The sequence below is a fragment of the Chaetura pelagica genome, unplaced genomic scaffold, assembly GCF_000747805.2.
Source record: "Chaetura pelagica isolate M959 unplaced genomic scaffold, ChaPel_1.0 scaffold189, whole genome shotgun sequence".
Lineage (NCBI taxonomy): Eukaryota > Metazoa > Chordata > Aves > Apodiformes > Apodidae > Chaetura > Chaetura pelagica.
In genome coordinates, this window is record NW_009970716.1 from 3971451 (window position 1) to 3997644 (window position 26194).

Consider the following 26194-nt stretch of genomic DNA (forward strand, 5'->3'; position numbering starts at 1 on the left):
AATAGTGCACTTCAGTACAATTGATTAATACCAGCTCTGAGAGATGCTTTAGAATTTGATATTTTTCTTTAAAGATTCTTAAAAAGCAATCACTACTTCCAAATTCACCCCATTTACTAATATTATCAAACCCTGAGAAATAAATGCCCTAGTGTTTCTATGTGCACAGGAACCATCAGATGTTATATGTGGTACTTTCTGCTTATAGCCAAGCTCCTATGCTGCAAATCAAGATTATGAGCATATATTCACTCTGAGAAGGATAGAACTGAGTAATCAGTTCTAACAAACTGACTTCACTACAGCATTAAAAAAAGTAGTAATTAGTCAATAATAATTTTGCTGCTAAAAAAGAACCAGAAAAAAGACACATAACAAATAATTTACATCACATAAACATTCTAAGTAGACAATGCTAAAGCAACAGTTTACAGTATTTGCAATACTACTACAAAACTATTTTTAAAATAGTTTTGCTTAAATAATGGAAGAGACAATCCTCACCACAAAGGGTGATAGGTAGATGCTAAATAAATTGGTTTTAATAAAAACAATTCTTCAAATACAAACTTCTCTTTAGCACTTAGGATTTAACAGTTTGCTACCTCTGTCTACCACAGACTGAAGCCAAATTAATTTTAATGACGGAATCAAGGTTTTTTATCTGTACAGAGATACTTGTACTTTCTAAAATAATTTTTTTTCTCTAAGTCAAGAGAACTTATTCTGCTGGGAGTTTTGGAGAATCCACAACACAGTTATCCCAGTATGACAATTCTGAACCCTCATTATGTGAAAACTGTAGTGAAAATAGTCCACTGCAGAGAGATTTGCAGATGCTGAATAAAAATATGCAAATATTCTGCGGCACTGCAGTGCAAGGTGAAGTTTCATAATAACTCTGAGTGATTATAAGTGTGTCCTGCTCCTGAGCAGCGTAAGGGCACCCACTCTCAGTATTCAGACATGGGTCCATGCCTTCCTCCCTGTGCTTGCTCTAGCACTTCTGTAATACTGTGAGTAGAACTGGAAAACTAATCCAACTGAAACCTAGTCACCTGTCTGAGTGAGCCCATACTTCAGCTGGGTTAAAATGATCACCAGGTTATTCCTTTCACCTCTTTACTGCTAAAAGACAGAGAACTAGGAAGTCCTAAACCATCTGCATAGCCATACAACATAGCTCTTGTTAAGAGAGATTCCAGAAGTATGGAGATCTGGCTCCAAGTAGGGTAGGTAAGTATAAAAGTAAAAATCAAAGAACTGAAGAAACATTTTATTATTTAGAATGTTTAAGAGTGAATAGGAGAGCCAGAGTGAATTTTGTGCACTCATATATAGAAAATAGGCAAAAAAAAAAAACCTTCAAAAAAAGAGATCAATGAAAAACTTCTTTCAAAAGAAATATATTGTAGCAGATCAAAGTGTGATCCATTTTGGAATGGACCTGTGCTCCTCTTCATGTTAAAGGATACAAGACTCATTCCATCCTCCCAAATAAATAAAAAATATCAGAGGCGGTGAGAGAAACACTGCCCCTCAGTGCTCCACACCACCCACAGCAGCACAACCACTCTGTGGGAAGTGGCTAACCACAGGAGATGTGGTTGGACATTGAACTGTAGCTTGCTGCAATGAACTAGCATAATTCAACCCTGAAAACCTCCAGCTACCACCTGAAAAGCAACACGAATCCCAACATATTTCCCCTGTGCAGAAGATCCTTCCTAGGTCCCCAGTCTGTAGCTCAGCCTCATCTCCAGGCCCACTAAGTATCACTCAGCTGTCCTGCCAGGCAGCAAATTACATAATGCTTCATTGTAAAGTTATATACAGAAGTAGGGAAGAATAGCAGGGAAAGGGAAAGCAGCAGCACCCACAAGCAGGAGGTGGCTGGAGGAGGGCCTGCACAGGGGACATGGCTCCCACAACCAGAAGCAATGGTTTCCTGTACACGAGACATTCTGCTGTCTCAGAGCACTCACCTTGTCTGAGCATGGCTGGATTGAATCCAGTCATCAGGCAAGGTAAGAATTTTGACTGGCAAGAAAGAGTGGCTTTCTAGTGCATCTATCTTCAATATTTTTTTTTAAACACTCCTGATTTAGGACTGTTTTTCATTTACTCCTGAACTAGTGTGGAACCAACACCCTCATTCATGTACATAAACTCTCCTTTTAAATAGTGTCTGCAAAATGAACAGCATGCTCTCTGCCTGGTAACACATGATATAACTACCAAAGCACAGCCAGCAGTCACTTCTCTCCAACTGAGCTACAGAAAATTCAGTTTTAGCTCAAACTACTTATGACCACCTTCTAAAGAAGTAAAGGATCCAGAAGTGCAAGAGACTGGGACTCAAAGTCCTATCAGCTTCATGTGGGAACTCAAGACAGCAGACATCTCTCAAGTTCAGAAATCCATAAGACTAAGCTCAAAATTCCTACAAAAGCTCTATACCAGTTGTCTGGGTTTACTTTCTTTTTTAAAAAACCCAATAAAAACAAACCCCCCATATTCTAGTAGACAAATCTTCATATCCTGCTGCATTAACCACACAGACAGTAACAATAAACATTCATCTTCAGATTCAGCTCACCACTTGCCTACAGAAATGGAGTCACAAATATCAGAATCTAGATCTTTTTGTAGCCCCAACTCCCTCAGCCTGTCTTCATAGCAGAGGTGCTCCAGCCCTTTGATCATCTTCAATGCCCTTCTCTGGACCCTCTCCAACAGCTCTATGCCTTCCCTGTGATGAAGGCTCTAGAGCTGTACACAGTACTCCAATGGTGAATCACAGCTAGTTACGTTTACTTGGGAACTGCAGAAGTTACTGAGTTAACTGTGGTGATGAGTCCAAAGTAAAATCACCTGTACAGCAGCTCACCTAAAGGCTACAGAGACTGAGTCATGAGTATCCTTTACTACTAGAAATGTTCCAGGAGATGCACAAACATCCAAATGGAAAACTCCAATACTTGCTATAAATATAAACCCCCCAACTCTGAGCTTTCTCCCTCTGTTCATAAATTGAATATGTACTTTGGAACATAAACAAAGAAAGAAAACAAGAGTGAAGAAAAAGGCCAGACATTTTAAATTGCTCTTCCTATTAATAGTACTTCCTGTTTTCCAATTTGGCTGCATGTGCTTTTCCCAACCCTGCTGCTTATCCAACTTGTTACGATTGTGTCTTGCACCTACTATGCTTCAGAGACAAAAGCTTGGATAGGCAGTTTAGGGTTTTTTTCCCTATTTAATATGGGAAGACTTTGTGGCTTTCAAAAACAAGTAACACTATTTCCAGGCACAAAAACATGTTCCAAAACAGCTTCACAGAACAGTTGAAACTGAACAGCTCCTTCATATGCCTTGAAGTAGAGGAGAGCATTTCATATGTATGTTTACACAACATGCTCTTGAGATCACTTGGTCCTGATGTACACTACATTTAAGATGTATATATATGGCAAATATATACATTTACCCATCACCAGCCAAATTATGTTGCAAGCAACACATTAATGACAGAAACACTTTTGTTAGTGTTGGACATACTGTGCCCATTTAATCAAGGTCTCTCTTTAAGAAGCAAGAAAAATGTCTCAGTGACATTAAGATGGTTACTTTTTACTACATTTACTACAAAGTACTGTTTCCTTATACTTATTTCTTAATCAATGGCCTTAGAGATCAGGCAGAAGGTAGAGCTTGCAGAGTTTGAGTTGTGAAACTCAAACTTTAAGGAGCCAGAGACCATTATCTACAGACACAAGCTTCTCTGAGGCATCCTGTGCCTTAGCACGCACTCTACTATCTGACCCACGTAAAGTGAGATGCATAAAATGATGCACCTGCATTCTCATGTGCAGTGATTTTTTCCTAGTCTGTGGTTCTTTAGCTCTACAGAATTTCAGGAAATAAATAAAATAGTGGACAACTATGGCTCAATTGACAAATGTCACAGACTGAAGCAGCATACATTCAAATTCAGTCTGGTATGAAGTACCTACTACAGAATTTAACTGAGATAGCTCATAGAATAAATTTAATTCCTTATGCTAGGCCTGGCTTTCTCTGGTCCATAGTGCTATACTCCATGAAATCAAAGCATCACCTTTTCTTCAGCGCAATAGTTGGTGATACATTTTTCCCCAGAACTCATGAAAATAGTACACACAAAACCAATTTCTTCTCTGGTTAATTAATTTGACACAATCAGAACTATGTTACATATGAAGCTGAAAAATAAAAACTCAACAGCTGAAGAGCTTGGCAACATGAAAAAGTGGGTGGGACACTGCAAAGACAGTACAAACAGAGCACAATACGTCCACTCAGCAGACAAAATGTTCCACACTTCAGGGACTCCACTCTCAACAAGGTTCACAGGAACAAATAAACACAGACTTTACCATCATATCGGCTGGGAGAATCACATGCTTTCTGAGGGGTTGCCACTCGCAGGAATATCTGTTGTCTCCATGAATGTCGTCGAGTCCTTACAGGGCTGTCTGCACCCATGGCCTGCTGGCTGTGTTTGGATTCATAGTCACTAAAATTGCAGAACATAGAATAGCCTGTGAGTACCTTACCTGAATCTGCTCCTAACAGTGATGCAGTGCTCAGTGAGTACAATAACATGAACCATAAACTAAGGAGTGCAGTGTGCTATGCACATGCTAGGTCAAGCTCTTAGTGTTAGGTAGGTGAAGATGCTTTGTGGCAGCAGGCTTACACAAAGCTGCAAACATCACTTAGGTTCACCAAAAGGGGCTGGCAGCTCTGTGCAATTTGCTTTCTGCAGCTGTAATTAATGTTCAGCTTTTTTTTCAGCAGTGTATTAAACACAATGCATTAAAGACACATACACCATAATGTATCTTTACCATTGTGGTATTTAAATGCTATCCACAAAATCTAACAGTTATTCAAAGGAGACACAAAGAACTGCTGATGCCTTTTATCAACATAAATCAAGGAGCTTTATGAACACCAAATAAACTTCCAACCTTCTGTGAATTTGGTATATATATTCCTTCACAACACAGACTTGGAGCAAAACTTTCAACCTTTGTGTTTGCAAGTCACCATCTGAAATAAGCAACAAACTTCGGAACAGTATTTAGGACCCCTGAATGTTACTCCTTTGATATAATCCACACACTAGACATAGAGGTTTTTATTCAGAATATTAAATGAAATAGTGAACAGCTGTGCTGTTTTCCTATTAAAAATCCCACCAATAAATTTCACCCATTACATCTTTAAACTTTATTCTTTATGCTTTATTCTAGCCACTGGCTAAATGGTTTAATGAGTCTTGAAGTTAAATTCAAATAGCTCTGGCAGCACCTGGGAGGAGTGTTTTACAGCCCATCCTCTCCTTCTGATTTGAGGATGCTGACATTGCTTCAGATGAACCACGTATATTCTCTTACCTGAAAAATGCTAATACAGTCCTCTGGCTGGAACAACCACAGAAGTATACAGAAGGAAGTTGCATAACCATTACAACATCAAAATGGCTAACTACTGCAATCTTAATGAGAGAGAAGTCCAGGATAGCTCCATCCTTTTGACAGCAATCACATGCAGAAAACATGCAAGTGAACTGTTGCACAAACTAGATTTTGCAAATGCAAGAAGCATTTGAAATATTTCAGATGAAGAAATATTTGAAAATACAGTTTTACCTCCAAGATTGAAGAGAGAACCCTACCTACCTTGTTGTGCTCCTAAAGTCAGAGGTGTTATTTTCATCTACAGGAGCCAGAAATTTTAAGAAATTTGGCACAGAAGAGGAAGAATGAAGCTTTTTCCTTAAGGCAGTACGGTAGGACATGCTGAGAGTGCAGTTAGGAAAAGTATAGTTTAGAACAAAGAAGTAAAAACACACAGACTAAAATTAATACAATACTGCTAACAATACTGCAAAAAAAAGCAGCTAAATCTTGAAGACCTGAATGATGAAGGAAACCAAGTCAAACCTGACACTGCTAACAAAGTGGTACTTTTAAGTAACATATTTGTTTGGGCAAACTAAAATGCTCCAATATAAATAAATGTACTTCCAGTAAAGTTTTTATTCTTTGGTATAATCCAGGATTTTTAGCGCATTTTTCAAGTAAATTTTCTTTAATCTAATAAGAACTGTCGACAAATTTATCATTGCACATTTACTTAAATATTAGTTTCAAGAACTAAAGGTTAGTTCTTGGGGAACTAAGGGAAAAGGTTAGGAAAAGCTGACACTGATAATCATGGTGCTGACAAATGAAAAAGACAACTTTGTCAAAAAACAGTTTGTAAAGCATTAACAGGGTTTTATTCAGACAATCCTGGAATTTTTAAATTAAAAGCTGAGCCTTCTGACTGATCATTTAAGATCGTGGCTGTATTTATGCAACAGACAGGAGCACTAATTAAACTTCATCAGCAGACTTCTGGCCAGCACAATTCTGCTCTTTATTTTAAAATAACAAAGCCCCAACACATTAATAAAAAGGTTAATAGAAGAAGCAAGGACAACTCAAGATAACAAAAAGTTTCTGCATGGAATGAAAACACAGATAATCACTTGGCTGATGGTACTAGAACTTTTCTCAGAAGGGTATACGAAGACATGAGAGAATTTACTCCTAAAAAATTAAGTTTAAGAAAGAACTGCTTCTGATAAACCGTGATGATACATCTGGACAGCGTTTAGTGCCATCTCCTGCAGATGTGAAAGGTATGGGGGGGATACTCTGGGATTCACTACTATGAAATGAAGCTTTTCTTTAGTGGCTGGTACTGAGCATGAAGATGATAAGGCTGTAGCATGGTATGCCCTGCAAAAAGGTTTCACCTACAATTGTATTGTAAATCCATCACAATTACATGTCAATTTCATTTATAGAATACAATCAACTTGGGCAGTTTGACTTTACTGATTTCAATTAATTTACTCATTTGATATCCCTATCAATTCCATTTTCAGTCTACTGTGCATCTAGAATCATTACCAGTTCTACCTGGAAAAAACTGCTTTTGAGAATTGAACCTTCAGTATTCAAGTCAGTCTTACTAAAATGAAGAGTAAAGAGGACACTGTAGACTCACAGTTCCTCTCCTGAGCTATACCATACTTTTGAGGTGAAGCTAAATTAAGAGAGATGCTAATTAGTACTCAGCAAATGCAACTGAAGGAATTGGTGAAATAAGGTTCTCAGTTGAATATTTTCTCAGAATCAGAAGGATCAACACCTTGGGGAAACAGGAAATCTTCGCCCAAGAGAACAAAACCAAACAATAAACAGCAACAGCAATAAACAGTGCTTGCCAATGGCCAGTGACTGTAGACAGAACTTCCAAACATATTTTACTCTTATTAGCCTCTTGAGCTAAAATAAGCAGCTTAGCTCAAGGGGTTAAGAAGGGGTTTCATGGTTAAGATTTTTAGGGAGCTACTTGTTTCAGGTTCTCAGGGAAATGATGGGTTAGTGTCTTTTTCTCTATGTATTCCACTGTTCTCAATGCATTTTTTTTCTAAGAAAAGGAGACACAGAAAGCTATCATTTGATATTACTCAAAATAACCAAATACATGAGCTGTGTTGGGCTGGGCGATTTTTGTTTGTTCTTGGCTTTTGCTAATTGGTGAGTGAGGGATGGGTTTGTTGGGGATTTTTGTTGCTTGTGAGGTTTTGTTGTTTATGGGGTTTCTTTGTATCTGCTCTCTACAGTCCTGCTGTTCCTTGCCCTATTTAGTTAACTTAGTCAATTTGCCTTTAATGTTAGGCACAAAGGAATATTAATAATGTTTCTGTGCTACCATAAACAAAGCAGAACAGAACTGAGTGTTTCAGAGGGGACAGAATGAGCTGGATCTCAGGTTCTTGGCAACTTATCCCTTACACAATTTAAGGAGTGCTGCTGTCTGCTGCATAACAAGTTGCTTTGGAGCAACTAGCTCTAAATAAAGCCATGGGTCCATTTGTCTGAAAGAGTTTCATTTATTAAAAAATAGTATGTAAGTAGCACCTCTACATTTTGTAGCAGAGCAGTTAAAGAGATCCCTCTCCCATAAAAATCTACCACCTTTGCTCTGTATTAAATTACTTTAATTATTTACACTATAGAGCTTCATATTTATGACATGGTAAAACAAATCCTACTCCAAACTACGTACAGGTACTAGCTCACCTCTTTTGTGCAAAATGCCCACTTTGTTCTCCACTTGAGTTATGCTTTAGATATTTAAAAAAGTTGGGTGAAGAGGCCGAGGGATTGAGACGAGCTAGAGTAGGAGAACGTGCAAGTTGACCAGCAGAACTTTTAGATTCGCCGACAGATGCATTCAAACCGTACCGTGGGGTTCCAACCACAGCGATGGAGTTGAGGTAGCACAAAAAACAAAACACAGTAAGACAGGAAAGAACGTGGGGGTGGGGGGAAGGAAAACTGAAATCCCCTCTCTAATCTTAGGAAGAGACCTGGCTTATACAAATGAGCAATTCCCTATGTTTTTCACAGTTAATGCAGTAACTGTACGAGGCTGGAACATTTTAACCCAATCAGCAAAGTCCCAAACACACACTTAAAGGCTTCTGCAAGACATTTCAGTGTATGACTTAATTGAAACTCCCAAAAAATCTGTCTCTGACCCTTTTTTTCCTCCCTCAAATGTAATTCGCCTCAGTCTCTATGATGAAGTCAGGCTCATGATCAAGATTTCTAATGGATGAGAAGTGAAATGCTACATAAAGAACTGAATTTATTTATGCTTTGGAAATAATTTATGAATTGAGGTAAACTGTTCAAAAACACTCATAGAACATACAAGACCTGTTAAAAGTCTATCCTTGCATTTTTGAGAACTTGAAAGTATACTTTTCTTCTAAGTTTTCCATTTCCTCTAGTTCTGTACATTTGCTATGAAAGGGAAGTAACAGTGATTTCTTTTTGGTTTGAGTTATGTGAGGGACAGGCACACTTGGGTTTTACAAAAAATTACATGTTCACACCTAAATAGAAATAACCGAGGAATTGAAAAATATGCTCAATTTTTAGCTGCATTCCTATAGTAAGATAAGAACTGATTGAACAAGCAGGTACAAGCATCAGGGCAACTCTAATGAAGATAAGAGACCAACAACACCAGTCCTAGGCTGCACTACAAAACCATTCTAGCATTTTAGAATGAAAAAGGTTCAAAGAAGGGACAAAAAGGCAACCCAGGTTATGTTTCCTTTCAGATACTGCATTTCTCTTTTTTTCACTGTCATCACCTATTTCAGGCATGTTAAGTTTACTGACCTGCCTCCTGCAGGGAAAAATGAGCTGGAACACATACAGATTTCCTACTGTCTAACTTGTGTAAACGAGCAGTTTTGGCAGTAAAACAGAAGCCTACAGACAGAAATGTTTCCATAGTAATTGGAAAAATACAGGGAGAGGGAGGGAAGAAAACTTCCATAAAGTTAAGAAGAGACTAGAGATGTAGAGACAGGATGTTGAAGGAGGATAGCTCAAAGAACACTAGAATAAAGGCAAGCAGTAAGTTGTTTTTGGAGTAAAGTCTACATAGGCTCATTGAAAAGCTAGACAGGATCCTCCCTCTATCAAACAATTTATGCCAGTTTTGTGTGTTATTTTGAAGTCACATGTGAATTCACCAACTAGTAAGGTTTTCAGCATCACAAAACCCTACTGGATTTTTTTCTACAGACAACAAATAGTATTTATTTATACTGCTTGCAAATGAAACCAACAAAAATATAATCAAACCCCTTAGGAGCAATCCTATGCTGTACATACACTTAGTTTTGTGACATATACTGTGGAACTACACATCTTACGCTTTCTCTCCCCTGTGAAGCACATAGGAACAAAAGTGTTTTTAAACAGAATACCTACAAACCTCCAAAGAGTGCCACACTGCTGCAATACATTTCTTATCCATTAAGAGGACATACTTGGTATGCAATTATCATGTCCAAGTATGCCCTCAACAAACAAAATCATAGCCTGCTTTTAATAAGTCTTACTTTCTTTTGTGAGGAGTCTCTGTGCTGACTGAGTGATACCTCATAAGTTTCCTCTGGGGAACAGATGGTGACGTTTCAACAGGTACGAGAGATTCCTGGCTTCCTGTTGGCAAGTGACTCAGTGTGTTTGCTCGCCTCCGAAAGCTTTGCTGAGGCAACACAAGAGCCTTCTCAGCAGGAGAATCATCTGTGGTGCTGGAGAGATCACCCTCTGATCCACTGGTCTTGACAGTGTTTTCTGTAGGAAGTGTGGGAAGTCTGTCTTTCTCCTTCTCGCACATCGGCGGTTCCTAGCGGCGCAAGAAACAAGGTTATTGGGATGTGGGTTCAGAATCAATCTTTGAGATGGTAGTCTCATGTCATCATTCACATCCCACAGAGACCTCCTTCAATTCTGCACATTTTTATCATGATACTTCAAATAAAGAATCTTTATTAACTTCTGTTAATAATCACTGAGGTCAACAAATCACAGTCTCCATTATATACAAAAAAAGTGATGTTGAGAGTAATTGCATTTTACAGTATGTTGAATACAACTCAGAAGAAATGGGGTCAGAACAGAATAGATGGGTCAGGTTTGGGTGGCAGCAATGAAAAAGGTGGCACTTGAGACTACTGTATTGTATGTTTAGCACCACAATTAACAATATTCCTCTTGTCTATCTGAAGATTCACACAGGAGTTTAATCCTATGACTAGATAGATGCCTGTTTCAGTCCAAACCCATACATTTTTCTTCATTTCCCATCTCATGTGTTTCCTGCAGAGTCACCAAATCATAATCATTTAGGTTGGAAGGGACCTTAAAGATCATCAAGTTCCAACCCCCCTGCCATGAGCAGGGAGCCCTACCTCTAGACCAGCTTGTACAAAACCTTGTCCAACCTGGCCTTAAAAACCTCCAGGGATGGGTCACCTATTCTTTCATAAACATAAACAGAAAGAGTAGACTCTTGATTACCTGAAGTCAGGAGTCTGTAGGTGACTAGGCACTGGAAAAGAATCAATAGTTATATTCATGCATGCGGAGTGCTAAGCTGCCTCCAGAGCAGAAGACTGGCTTCTTCTATGCTGTTTATTTATATTATTTTATTCAGACTAAAAGCTTCCTAACCACAACAAGAGGGAAATTACTCCAGTTCTTTTTTAATTTTATATTTGTTATGCATACAATCCTGCATTCAGGATATGTACTTTGAGGGCTGAAATCAAGCAGATTAGGGTGAGCAGCATGGTAATTATTGCATTTGTTTTACTACACATTGTTGCAAGATTTAAATGATGTTATATAATATTTTATTTCACATACATAGACTCACATGATAAGATACATACAAATAAAATATGTTTATATACAGTACAAGGCATTTCCAATTCAAATGGAGACCAAATTGCACTGCTTTTTTTTTTATAGCATGAGGAACAGAAGGAAAGTTCTGAAAGCAACTTGACACTTCCAGAGAATAGAAACACAGATTTACTATGACTCCCATCTTGTAAAAAAATGTTGAAATCTCCAGAAAACTCTATATATAATAGCATCTTACACCTCACCACTGTATTGACATTTGGCTGCTATTTCTTAGCCCGAATCTCTGTTACCAGAGTAAACTGGGAAATTACTTTGTTCAAGTTACCCCTCTGAGGGGGTAACATTCTAACATGTTACATTATTAAAAATTATTTGAGTAACCAACTTGCAAATTTTAGAAAAAGTAAAAATTGCTTCAAACTGCAGCAAGACTCTTACAAGTGGGAAGAAAAGGTCATACCCAGTTTCCCTACTCTGTGATACTGTTTTTGTCATACTGTTTGGCAGTTCTGTGGTTTATTTCTCTTCACAGACTATCAGTTAGCTTGTCTACTCCCAAAAGATAATCAAAACAAAATACAAGATGTTAGAACAGAACAGTTATATGAGCAGTTGATAACTGCATTTCACATCTGACTAGTCATTGCAAGGAATATTATCTCAAGTTTCACCCTTGGATTTACTTACTTTACTTGTGCTACTTAAGGTACTGGACACAGACTTGTCCAAATCCACAGCTCCAGAACTGTCCAGTGGACTTCTGGCTTTACTGCCCTGTAAAGATAAAGCACACCAGAAGTTAAGTTTATGATACATGTGACATACCAAAAAGAGATTTGTATAGCAGAATTGTGTAGTCAGAATTTGTTATTTTCAAAGGCAGTATCAACTTTAATTTCCTGAAATGCCTAAGAACAGCCTTTGGCCCCTGTGAAAAACAGAGGCTTCATTCAGGACAGTAGATGACACCTTAAAGGATCCTGTGGAATGAAGGAATTCTTAGGGACAATTGTGTGCTTTCCACGTTATGTACATAATCACATATACCAAACAGGAAAATTTCACATTAGGTATTTCTTATCAAGATACAAAGAAATTAAAAGGCTGTCTATTACAAAGGATTTAAAACCATGTAAGTTCAATAGACAGCAAAGCATAATTTTGATAGCCATTTCAATGTCTTCAAATCAGAAAGCATAAACATTGTTTGTATTATCTATTCACAATATTTTTGTATAATTTGTTCCACTAATGTTTTATGTAACCAAGAGAAATACCAAGAAACCTATTAATGGATTCTTACGTTCTAACACATCTACAGAACTTGTACTTTTCTAATCTTAAATGGCATCATTTTTTATATTCTGAAGTTAAGAGTTATGTTCTCTTTGAACTGTTATTCCAGGTAAAATATGAAATGTTATAATTATTCATAATAGTGACTATTTTCTCTTTGAAGCTCAGACAATGTTTTTCCTCATATCTGATCAAAACCAAGACTTCCACTAAAACACCCTTGACAGTGAAAATTCAACCAATGTACAGCTGTGCTTATGTGAAGTTGTTATGCCAAACAGGACAAACTGGTAAAAGTCAGAACGGTAACTTCCGTACTTAGTGTAACAACACTAATGTTATGTTTCACATCCTGAATGCATCCACAGCAGGATTTTACGAAGGTGAACTCTACAAATTCTGGCTGGGAAGTTATGAAAAGAGACATTAAACTAAAAATCCTCTCTATCTGCATAATTATAGCAGGAAGAACATGCTTTTGCCATCATTTCTTTTACAAGAACAGATTTGACATGATGTCTGAAATGAGCTTTAAAAGCCTAGTTTTGTCACTCCAAGTTGCATGTCTACGAGCCAATAAACTGTACCACCTCTTGCTTCTGTTTAACTGCTTGCTGATGAGAAATGAGAATACCCAATTTTTATTCCTTAACATTTGTTGTTTGGCATTCTGTAACAACTCGCTTTTTTAAAAAGGGAGAAGGTCTGATATTTGTAATTCTTTGTCAAGCAGAAGTCTTTCCAAGACTCCTATTATTTTTCTCAGACTTTTTCCATAAAGTGCAAAACAAAGAATATTTGAATGAGAAGGCACTCCACAGGTTTAAGTAGTGCCTAAACCTGACATCTGAATTATATTCTTATGTCAGGTGCCTAAACCTGACATCTGAATTATATTCTTAACTGCTGTACTGTACTTCCAGCAGATTTTCTTGAGGATCACTGTCACACAGGTATTGCCAGACAAAGTTTACAAAGAATTTTACCTGATGTAAAAATTTCTTCATATTCTTAGTGCCTTCTGAAGTTCTTTACACTCCTCACTTTCAAATAATCTCTACATCCTAAAAGTTCAAATGCCCCATTATTCACCAGTTTTGTATCACTAATAAATACTATCTCATTAGGAATGCTTAGTCAGTTCACTAATAATTTCCTTCTACATAAAGAGAAGTGATCAATTATAATTACTTTTTAAATTTTCTATGTCCAAAAGATAAATAAAACAATGGTTGCTTTTCAGAAGTGCTCCTGCTCACCTTTATATTAATTTCTTTAAATACCTATATAAGCCATTTCTTATCTACCAATTAGATAGACTTGGTATTCTCTTCACCAAAGCCCTTATAACATATACACTCAAATATTTTTATAATCGTGCCTTTAATAACCACTTGGTTACAACCTGGAAGGATAACAAATACAACTTCTCTGTCATTCAAATAAATAAAACAATGAAATCCTATTCAGAGGCAATAAACACAAAGATACTTACACGTGATAAAATACTTTCAAACGATTCTGTCAGAGATCTTTTTGCTTTGTTCTTTAACATATCTAATCTGAATCTTGGAGCACTGCTGGGCACCTCATTTACAGCATTCTCAGCAGGGGGCTGTGAAGTCTGCAAGTGTTTAAAAATGTAAATATGAAATACTCAACAGCATAGAGTAGAATTTCAGTGAACAATCTGATGACATAACCTGAATCTGTATTTTCTGCTGGTGTCCTCAGATTTTCATGCCTTTTCTTCTACTGATACTTACAGTATTAACAAACTATCCCAACATAAGACAAGGATCTCTGTTAAAGGAAATGTGTTGACTGTAGTAGCATGCAGTTCACCAGGAGAAACACTTCCACCTTAAAGCTAACAGTCTACTGGGAGTTTTGCTTTTTAAATAAAACTTTCAGTTTATTTTTAGTGCTTTTGCAAAAAAAAAAAAAAAAAAAAATCCAGACCACAGTTTTCAGTGTTATTTTGGGGGTTTATCTTGGGGGTGCCAGGCAACCATAGCCCCTCTACCTGACCCTAATTTCAGAGATACTTGATCTACCTATTAGTATGTGGGCAGCTGAGTAGCACATCATCACCAAATAGTCCTGTCTAGATATAATTTCAAAGCATCCTATTTCTGGCACAACAAAGTTACAGGCTTCTGTATTTTCTTTTTACTTCACTCATCCTTGTCCTCAAGGGGCAAATAAGATGTTGCCTGCTATTATGCTCTTATGAGGCAACACTTATTTTGGAGGTAGTTTTTGTTAAATAAGATCCATGTACTAGTATCACATTTCATTTTTTCCTCCTCTGGTTTAAACATTAAAAAAAGAAAAAGGATGCAAAACCCCAGAAGTGAACACCTATGCAGAAAAGAAGGGAACAGGTACATCAGGATATTGTGGGTTAATGATTGCTGAGACAAACAACCCTGCCAGAGTACACGTTCAAAGGTATCTGCTATTACATAGTTCTGGAGATAAATTATCAGAGTAAATATAAAACATTATACTAAGAGAAATGGTGGACTGAGGGCAAGTTAACTCTGTTCTTAGACCACTGGCATCTTTGCAAATGTCAAATTAACCAATTTCAGTTCCAGAAGCTGAGCAAACAGACTGCAGGAGGCCCGAGGAATTTTCAAATCATACTGAAGACATAGTGAGATATTATCTTGCTTCATACAACCCTATTTTCAAACTATTCATTATTGACAACTATTTGATAATCAGCTGGCATTATACCAAATAAAAATATTTCAGGTATGATGATAGAGGACCTCAAACAACATTTCTTAGTGTCATGCCATAAAGACAGTGTTTTTTTCTTAAAACTGTATTTCTCTTGAGATGCCCAAGACAAGAAATCTGAGGACAAAATATGCAAAGTCTTCTTCCTGCTTTCCCAGGGAGGTCAATAATTAGCCAGTAAACCATAAAAGGAGAAGAGACTAACCAAGTGTACAAACGGAAAATGAAGATCTGCTGCTATTTCCTTGATTTCTTCAGTGGTCTAAATTTGCTAGCTCGTATCACAAATGGCCAACAGCAGTCATCACAACAGAATAACTAGCCAGCAGTGGTGGGACAATCAAGATTTTTAAGAGTCAAATCATTGGAAATGAATGTTTGAAGAGAATGGGTTCTGATCTTCTTTTAAATACAGACCTCCTCAAGGTGTGTCAAGTCAGTAACAAAGGCGTCCAAAATCATTGATCCCTTTTGAAATATCTTAATTGTGCTGTAAAAAAAGCCAATGAAGCAGCACTGATGCAACTCGATAGAAAATTAAAGGCAGCTCTGCTCCTCAGAAATGAAGGACAGACTCTGCTTTTGTTTCTCCATCAACCTTCCTCACCTGCTCCTCCTTCAGGTCACTTCAAATGGTGATTTGCATACAAGAAACAACATCCAGCTAGCGATTAAATGTAATAGTCTTTATCAAGGATCAAATCTGATGTGTTTTCAGGACACTGACTCAGAGACAAACAGCAGGATGGCTAATGCTGCAGACCAGCTGAGACCTATCTATTCTCTTGCATACATTGAATTTTCATTGCAGTGAGAAGAAACAACCAACTCCATTAGTGGTCTACATTGTTTGCATCTCTTTCTCACAGGTCTGAACTCAGACTTTAACAGGTACCTCAAAATCTGAGATATCTCTGTTCTGGCATATGACAACAACCTATGAATCATAAGCAAAATCAGTGTTCACCACTGGCTACAGTTTGAAGTTCCAAAATGCCAGTGATAGAAATTTGCCTTTGGAAAGATATCAAAATGGCATGAAGGACTTCTTTTCTTAGCTCCTCCTTACATGAAATAAAACGGAACAATTACTTACCTGTTTTGCTACTCCAACATGGATGTGGTCCTTCTGTTTTTCCTCATACATGTTTCTCAAAACAGAGATAACCAACTCATTCTCTTTTTGATCGTTTCTTGGTCTTAATTTCTTTAATTGAAAACACCACAAGCACAGTAATTATACATTTGTATAACAGTTAGCAAATACTCTTCATTTTGTCACCGTCAATCCATTTTTATGTTAAGAACAAGTTTAACTTGGTTAATGCTACTACCCTAGTCCACCAGAGGACACCAGAGTCCCAGGTAAAACAAGAAAACAGCTAGAGAAACCTTTGATCTCACTTCATACATGATAGGATTTACATGAAACATAAAGGATAACTGTCGAGGTACAAACCTGCCACAAGAATACAAAGACTTAAAATATTTTTGCCAACTTCATTTTGATCTAAAGAAAACCAAAACACTGTAGCTCTCATGAAGTACTGTCTTGCAGTTATGAGGCGCAACCTATCTGGAAATCCTACTCATTAACATTTCACTTTTTGGAAAATGTATTGTTTCTGCTGCATTCTATTTAGATCTGAATTATTTTAAGGGACAATGTTCTTAAAACAATTTATTACAGAATTTAACCCCAGAAACCTGACTTGTGACAAACATATGCTATTTCAAGCCCAGGGATACAATGCAGAGGATACAGTATCAATTAGTTAATGCCAGAACAGCACACCAGATTAATAAAAATATCCTTAAGATCATGGTTACAACACATGGTGCTGCAAGAACACAGCAACTAAAATTTCAGGCATTTGAATTTTCAACTCAAAAAAAATCAGCTGAAAAAGATAGGAAATATGTACCTTACTGCTGATTTTACCAAGCTAATTGTTTGCAGACTCTCACAAGAAGCAATTAACAATTTCCTGTGACTACTAAGAAGCTTCAGACCACTCAAATGTATGCAGAACACTGAAAGGCAACCATGCCAGCTAGCTGCTGCACACTGAGACATGACTTAGCTCATGGAATTGCTCCCGCACAGTAACTTCCAAATTTGGTACTGGATGATGAACTGCCACATGGAAACACAGAAAGAGACTGAAATGACTCAAAAGAGGAAGGAAACATTTTTTTTTTTAAAGTCTGAAATTTCCTAATCTTCAATACTGTGCCAAGTCTAACGACATTTCCTACAAGGTTCATCATCTGTCTTAAAACCAGCTATACTTTCCTCTCTGATAAAATGGATTTCATTCAGAAGATAAAAAGTTAGACTTTGTTAGTTAGTTTGACAAGTACTAAGATCCAGGATAAATTTTAGGCAGGACATTTTCTGGTCTGGGAATGTTATAATGGTGTGTTTTGGTCAAAGTAAGAGCTGAATGTTCTCAACAGTACAAGATGCTGCCTTCACCCACAGAAAATGTGTGCAGTTTTACTCAGTGAAAAGTCAACATCTTCATGGAAAACAAGTAATATGAGGGGAATAAAAAAAAATATCAGTAAAATAAGCCATTTCTATCAAAAGACAAGTTTTTAACAACTCTAGAAAAATTACAGTATTGAAAGTAAAGCATGGGGTGATTAACAGTCTATTAAATAAAGATAATAATTCACAAAAAAAGTGATGTATGCAAAACATTAATGACTTTAAAATCTTGTTGGAAACAAAGAGCTTACCTTAACCTCTTCAAAAACAGAGGCCTGCTCCTGGTTACTTAGTGTTGTTAGGTGCTTTTGTAGTTCTAGTTTAGTCTTAGAAGGGTGTAACCCTACCAAAAGGAACAAAAAAGAACAAACGACAGTGTCAAATTTGTCAGAATTAATCACATAAATATGCACACAATTTAAGCCAAAGCTTGTCAGTTACTTGAGCTGATCTATTGCATTGATTTCATAACACAGCATTAGAAAGAACTCTAGGTTAATTTGAAGCTACTACTGAAGTCATGTCTTTAAAATGGGGGGCACGAACTCTGCAACTAGGAGATTTACTCAGCACAGACCAGGATTATACTCTTAGCTGAAGATTCCATTATCACACAAGATAAAATAAAACCACAATCTACTGCATTCTAGCAGACTCTTTGTTGGTATTTTATGCAGTATTGCTTGGATTTTGCTTATGGTAAAAATACAATTTCCTTTGATTTTCTCCAGTTTGTATGCCTTGGCCTCTTCTGAAAGCGAGTAGATTTATTGCATGTTAGTGAAATTCTTGCTGTGCACCTCTTGCTGAAAACATTTACTGACTGTCTAAAGAAGACTACCCTCTCATTCAGATTATTTTTCATCCTGGATTAAATTCCTTTCCTCTGTTTTCTGTGGAAAAATAGCAAGCCATCAACAGTATTTTGTACTACAGTTTCAGATCATGGCATTTCTCCTTCAGAAGTAGAAGATAAGATTAACCAGATGGCATGATTAAAGGCATTAAGAACCATTTACCTTTAAGAAATTTCTCAGAAATCATAGCTAGCTGAAGACCAAAACCGAGTGAAAAGTAGCTTTGGAAGTTCTCCAGTTCCATCAAATTACTACTAGATAGGTTTTAGTCCAACAAGCTACTGTCATGTGACCTGACAAACTGCTGTTGCCCTTTATTCACCCCAGACATTGCTTAAATGAACAAAACCTAACTGTGAAATTTGCTGAAATGCAAAGAGGGTTTTTTTGACCTGAATTTGTTTTCTGGGCAACAACTACAATTCTCCCTGCTGCATCTTCATGCAGGAGCATGGATCAACACCACAGACATGCATATGAGAATCATACTGTTCATGTTTAGCAGCAGCGCATTGCCAGTATCTAACTGGATTCAACAGGACAGCAGGTCATAGCTATGGCAGCATATATTCTTGAGAAGCTCCTTATCTATAATCCTCTGCATTTATATGGCTAATAGACCCAAGCTAGTTGCAATTCAGTAATATTTAGACTCTTTATTTAGTTTTCAAAAAATCTACTAAAATACAAGAAGGGAGTTTAACTTGTTAGAAAACTCTGACTACCTTACAGATAACTTGATCTTGCCCTCCTCTAAGTAAGAGACTGGCATTCAACCCTCCATCCCAAAGCCCACATTCTTTTAAGTACTCATACCCATAGAGCTTCACATGTAAGATTGGTCCCCAGTGAAACTGTTAAAAAAATATTTGACCAGAAAGCTTTTTAAACCTCACCTTCTATCTTTTCACAGAGTTTATGCAAGCTTTGCATAGGACATCCTTCACAGAGCTGGGCTTGTGCCTTGGAAGTTTGTTGCACAGCAGCTATGGTGAAAGCCTGTTTCAATGTCATCATGATTTCATCAACCTGAAAAGAACAGAGTGCAAAGGAACAGAATTTCACTCCTCCACTGAGCTTGTTTTCCTTAACATACACTCAACAGTCTATTAGTATTATACTGCTAGTTGTTTGGGAATGTGCTTACGATGAAAAGGAAGCTGTTTCTGTGCACAATCACACAAGATAAAACTCATAATGAAGACATTATCTCTTCCAAGTGTCCCAGTTTTATTACTGTGGTCTAACAGAAGCAGCGCAGGATGTTTGGGCTGGAAAGCACCTTAAAGATTATCTAGTTCCAACCCCACTGCCATAGGCAGGGACACCTTCCACTAGACCACGTTACTCAGAGCCCCATCCAACCTGGCCTTGAACATTTCCAGGGAGATAGCATCCACAAACTTCCCTGGGCAACCTGTTCCAGTGTCTCACCCCTCTCATGATGAGGAATTTCTTCCTCATGTCTAACCTAAATCTACCCTTTTCCAGTTTAAAGCCATTCACCCTTGCCCTATTGCTACATGCCCTAGTAAAGTGTCCTTCCCCAGCTTTCCTGTAGCCCCTTCAGGTACTGCAAGGCCACTAAAAGGTTTCCCCAGCGCCCTTTCTTCTCCAGACTGAACAACCCCAGCTCTCTCAGCCTGTCTTCATAGGAGAGGTCCTCCAGTCCTCTGATCACCTACATGGCCCTTCTCTGGACTCACTCCAATACCTCCATGTCCCTTATGTTGGGAGCTCCAGAACCAGATGCAGTACTCTAGGTGGAGTCTCACAAAAGCAGAGAGGTAGAATCTCCACCCCTGACCTCCTGGTAACACGTCCTTTGATGCAGCCCAGGATATGGTTGGCTTTCTGGGCTGCAAGCACACACTGCTGCCTCACATTGAGCTTCTCACCAACCAACACCCCCAAGTCCTTTTTCCTCAGAACTGTTCTCAATCCATTCTACCTCTAGAATAGACGTAGATAGAGATACTGCTTCTATCTAGAAACCTTTCCTTGTCTTTGATAAAAGCTTACTGCAGTTGTGATGCACTGGACTGACCTAGAGCACAGTAGCATAGTCCTGATTCCTAACAGACACACTATGAAAAAAGCCTCTTCCATAAAAGATGCATAATTTTGCACAAAGAAAGGAAGATTTACTAGATTTTAAATCAGATTTTAACTTCCACCTTAGAAAAAAACAAATTAAAAGTTCCTCTGCAGATTCCTATCTTAGTTACATTTTTGAAATTATGCTACTTCTGACTGGAGCATGGTTTAAAGACATTCTCAAAATACAGAGCATGGAGAAAGGGAAGACTTTTAGGGACTAATATTCAATTAGGCTCTTGTCTTTCACTTACCAGTGCTTCATCTGTACACTGAAACACATAGCAAACAAAGTGGAAGCCTCCATTTTCTGAAGACTCTCTGCAGATGAACCCAAAGTGATCCACATGTCTAATTCCCTAGCACAAAAACAACAGTAATGAAGCATTCATATTTACTTCCAATGTTTTGTACTTCCATTTTTTTCAGTAACAAAGGCACGAAAGGCCCAACAGCATTACAGATGGGTCATATATCTTTGATCAACTACATTAAAGTCATCTGGCCATTAAAACTCTATCCTGTTATAGAACCTATTGTTTCACTAGTCTTTTGAATTTCACTTTAGTTGGAGGTTGTTGTGGGACTTTTGTTTGGTTTTGGGATGTTTTTTTTTAATGACTGAATAATAACAGATACATTGGATAACACACAGATGGAGAAATACTCTTCCAGATGTATATTACTTAATATTGGAAATTGCAGGGGAAAAAAGCCTGATCAGTTTCTCTTCTTTTGCTTAAGCAGTCAACAATTGCTTTGCATTTGTAAAAGCAAAGGAAAGCAATAGTGAAAAATGGATAAACTTAAGGTTTTTTTCATCAAAAGAAAAGCTTGGCTAAGTAACATCTGAAAATAGTTAAATATGTTATTTAAAGATCATTCAAGGAAGCACTTGTTTCTCCTAAAATGCATGCAAATTCAGGTAGAAACCATTTGCCACAGCAAGTAAAACAGTACATCCTGATTAAATGGTAAGAAGGGTTTTTTTAATTGCTGGGAATTTTTTTCTTTTATGAAAAGACTTTCAGATGAGTAGAGTTGGGTGAGCCCAGTACATGTTTCCTCAGTGCACCATTCTTGGTTAAAAAAACCTTAAATCTTATAATGATGAATTACATGCATGTGGTAGAGCCTGTTTATGGACTATTTTATTACCTCTTGGATGTCACAGCACAACAATATTCAAGTAGGGTAAAGAAAGTCAATAAGCTGTTGCATAAAAATCATACTGATGAATCACAGTAAATCAGAAATTTCAATGACATTAAAATAATGTAAAGATGCCTAGCAAGACTGAATATTCTGTTTTTTTATAATGAAGAAAATATTTTTTTAAAATAACATTTAAAAAGCATAAAAAGTAAATACTTCTATAAAAGAGAACAGCCAGGCCCCAAAAAATAACATGTTATAGCATCAGATATTCTTCAGCAATCTAAACAATGTTCTCTTATTGTTTGAAATACCTTCAGAGAATGCCAGCTGAATGAAGGAAAATAATTTAATCTACATGGAGATACCTGCTTTGTTGAAGTGCAACAACTACACATAAATAATAGAGGCTTTATTACACAAATATCTGGCACTTATACACTACGAGAACAACACGGTCAGAAGGACACTGAAATTATGTAAAGCTTGCAACTTTTCCAACTCTAGCTCCACTGGATGTCCAGGCTAAGCACTTCAGGAGGCAGCTATAAAGCAATGAACAGTGATAAAGCAAGAACAGGCTGATGGAATATGCAGACTCTCTCCCTCCATCATCCACATCAGAGACGTGTACAAAACACACTGAGTGAGTTACAAAACACACTCTGATCTTCCATCCCGTGTTTCTCCATCTGAAAGCTCATTTCTTCTCCTGAAAACCCAAACCGGAGAACTTCCAGATGGAATCATGGCCCTGCCCACAAAACTGTGAGGTACCAGGAACTGGCAAATGCTCTTAGCTGTTCCACATTAGCTAATTCAAATATCGCTCCAGGACCACATATTCCTTTTTGCCATTATATCACTGATGGACTGGGAATTCTGGAAATTAAGATTCTGTTCTCCTTTATAATTTAACTCCAGTGCCTTCAAGGAAAGATTATTAAAATTCTTGTATGACCAAGATGAATCTGTAAGATTGTTCCTTCAAGTCTTCTGAAATGTGCATACTTGGGGGAAAAAGCTCTCTGTAGTCCAACACTGGTATTTGCTCAACTGAGACAACATCTGCCCAGTAGCACATTCTTCAGAAAGGTGGAGAGAATTCAATCAGAATCTCAATCATGCTGCTTTGAGGAGCACAACCATCTGCTGTCCTTCAGGGCAATTCACAGAGTCTACCTAACCAGCTTCTGCCTAAGGTGATGGCCTAAAGGAACACGTGGATAAAGATTTTTCTGTGATTAATGCATTCTCTGCAAAGTTCTTGATCTCACAGCATGCAAACTACTTATATTTACTCTGATATTTTCAGAATAGGTACCTGTACGTTCAGGGATGAGAGCTATCCTCGTTAAATAAACAACAACCCCAACCCAGATAAGCTAGAAGCAAGTAACGGCAAATTGTATTCCTTGTATTTAAAAATGGGTAAATAAACCTACTGACAAAAACGTTTTTGCCGCAATAGCATTAAGACCACAGCCTGTGATGCCCTGAGTAGATCTGCACTGTGCAAGTGCAGCAAAACTGGCATCATGGTATACCAGGTCTCGTTTCCATTCAAGCCACACAGTACAAACAAGCATTTGCATTGGTTTTATTCAAGGTGAATTTTTAGTTAAACTAGTGGGGGCATCCATTCCTCAATAAGTGTAAGTTTTTTACATAATTATAGTTCAGGTTAATTTCTCAGAGGTTTAAACTCAAATAATCTATAACATGTTTTAAAGGAATTGAATGTTCTCTATGGACTCTCTCCTAGTTTCATGAATTAAATTAAATTTCCCCATTCACTTAAACTGAATCAAATATGGTACACAGACAAACTATGTACTAATAATGCCCTTGTATGACAGAAAATGGCTAGTGAACGACATATCCCTGCATCATGTCACTGGTTAGTTAACAAAAGCAACAGGTCTATGAAATATCTTTATGAACTGTTGTTTCATTCTGCAGGTTGATATTTGAGCAACTCTCAAAGGAGAGTCTTCCACTCCCATACATAGGACCCACCATCAGTTAGTGCAACTGCCCATACAGAAGTGATGTAATTGCCAAGCTGTCCCATGTCCTTGATGTGACAGTGACTGTTCTGCCCTCACACTGCTGAGCTGCTGCAGAACGTGAATCACATGCCTGTGCACCCTACATGATGTCATCAGTGTAAGCTGTGTAACTTGAAAAACATCACCACTCAAGTCACTGGATAAATTTCACCCTTGCATAATCCATGCAAAATCAAAGTCAGAGTCACAAAAATGAGAGGCAGAAGGACAGGAAAGCAAACTCTGTGGCATACGGAACAGGGGTTAATAGTGAATGAGGAGGTTCTGAAACATGCTTTTGTCCTTGGTGCCTCACACGACCTACCTCCTCTGCATGGCAAAGGGTTGTTGTCTTATTTTACACACATGCAACTTATTACTCTTGAAAAAAAATGTATTTTTAAAAGTATTGTTCAGATAACTCTTCCATATAATTTTTCTCCTTTCATTATCAGTTCTTGAAAAATATGGCTTGGAGAATCCCAGATTTGCACAACTGCGAATCAATGCCCACTGAAATCTCAAACCAGAGCTGAACAGGATGTTCCTGCTAGCTCATATTACCACACACAGAAGTGAGTCCTTATCTCAGAAATAAGAAAAGAATGACAGTTCAAAAAAATTACTGACTACCTCACAACTTGTCAATAGCAATTGCTGAAACCTCTGCGGTGAAAATCCCCTTCAAATGCTAGGAGAGACAACTACCCGAGCCTTCACAAATGGAGAATATTTAAACAAACATAGAAAAGGATACACTGCAATCTTACCTGAGAACAAAAGGATATTTCTTTAAAGCTTTTTTCAAGTGCTACTTTTTTTGTGTCAGGACTGATAAGGTAAACTTCAGACTGGCCAATCTAAAAAGAACAAAAGAAATAGCAAGATGATAAAAAGTAATATTATACTTCCTCTTGTCTCGTTATAAAAATGTTTCCTGGACATATATCTCAAATATTTTTCTACCTTCATATTTAGACCAATTAGTGTATTATTGCCAGAGAAAGAGAGAATACTGAAACAATACTGGTAAGGCATTCAGAGCCCTGCACATTACTGAACTGAGTTTTAGTTTCACATTTGAGACAGGAGACTGACAATAGTGTTTAATTAGATGAGAGTAATATTATACCACAAGTAACTTACTCTGCACTGAGAAAATGTACTCACACTCTCTTTTCTTCTTTTCTGCAGTCTTGGCACATACCACATTCCCCAGAGCTACTTAATAAAATTGTTCTAAAATTGAAATCCAAATGTGTGCCTCTATCTCTATTCCACCTAATTATTTTTATTAACACATACTAATTTAAAGGCTTTAACTCAAACAATACAAATTAGCTTACTGGAGTGTATTTTCTAACTTAATTTAATCTGTAGGCCATTTGTACAGCAGTGACCCAGAAGCTGATACAAACTTTTGATGAGCAAATGGCATTTTTAAGGTAAAACTACTGTTTTAAAATTTTCAGCTGTGGCAATGTCTTTGTAAAATTTTAACAGATAAAATTTAAATTCCTCATAGTTTCAAGCACATCAAAAAGTCTGCTAATGACAAGCCTCATATCAGATTTTAGGGAAGGTGGGTAAAATCTGGATCCATTCACGAGCATGACTTCTACCTGCTGAAGCTTCAACACTACCAAATCTCAAAAGATGCACATAAAAACATCATCAGTAACAATATACCTGGAATTTCTTAAGCAAGAGGAAGGAGGGGAATCCTGTCTGTGAATGGATCAAGTCATATGTGCCACTTCTGTGTGTCTAAAAATGGTCCTGTCCATTCACTTTCCACCTCTTCTTTCACTTCTACCAGTCACAATGATTTTCCCCAACTCCCTGCTGCATTCCTTGTACTGTTCCCAGAGCTGAGCTTGCACATTCCCTCCAACACCTTCTAAGGAGCCTCCTCCTGCTTGCTGCTGCTTTCCAATCCCTGCAGTGAGAGGCTCCTTCTTAGCTCAGCCCCACATACTCCTTTCACACATGGTCCCAGGGCAGCAGGGATCACTTAAAACCAAATGAACAAGGGAAAAAAACCCCAGACCAACCAACTAATACAATCCCCATCCCCAAAACATAGTCAGGAGAAAAGCCTAAAATAACCACCCCCAAATCCAAAGAAATTGGCTACAAAAGCCA

The 26194-nt window shown here is 37.6% G+C and overlaps 1 protein-coding gene across 4 annotated transcripts in view; it reads right to left on the reverse strand.

Annotated features, from left to right (window-relative positions):
• Positions 1 to 26194, reverse strand: part of TBC1D1 (TBC1 (tre-2/USP6, BUB2, cdc16) domain family, member 1) — a 97114-nt gene that overhangs the window by 28117 nt on the left and 42803 nt on the right. For 2 of the 4 annotated variants that reach the window (XM_010006125.1, XM_010006123.1), the window contains 9 exons: positions 24820 to 24909; positions 21098 to 21202; positions 19643 to 19775; positions 18141 to 18232; positions 16492 to 16602; positions 14140 to 14268; positions 12036 to 12122; positions 10034 to 10323; positions 4419 to 4558 (listed from right to left, as the gene is read on the reverse strand). In XM_010006125.1, coding sequence (XP_010004427.1) covers positions 4419 to 4558; positions 10034 to 10323; positions 12036 to 12122; positions 14140 to 14268; positions 16492 to 16602; positions 18141 to 18232; positions 19643 to 19775; positions 21098 to 21202; positions 24820 to 24909 — 1177 coding nt within the window. Of the gene's footprint in view, positions 1 to 4418; positions 4559 to 5729; positions 5850 to 8189; positions 8319 to 10033; positions 10324 to 12035; positions 12123 to 14139; positions 14269 to 16464; positions 16603 to 18140; positions 18233 to 19642; positions 19776 to 21097; positions 21203 to 24819; positions 24910 to 26194 lie in introns of all 4 variants that reach the window. The other 2 variants (XM_010006122.1, XM_010006124.1) reach the window with 2 other exon arrangements.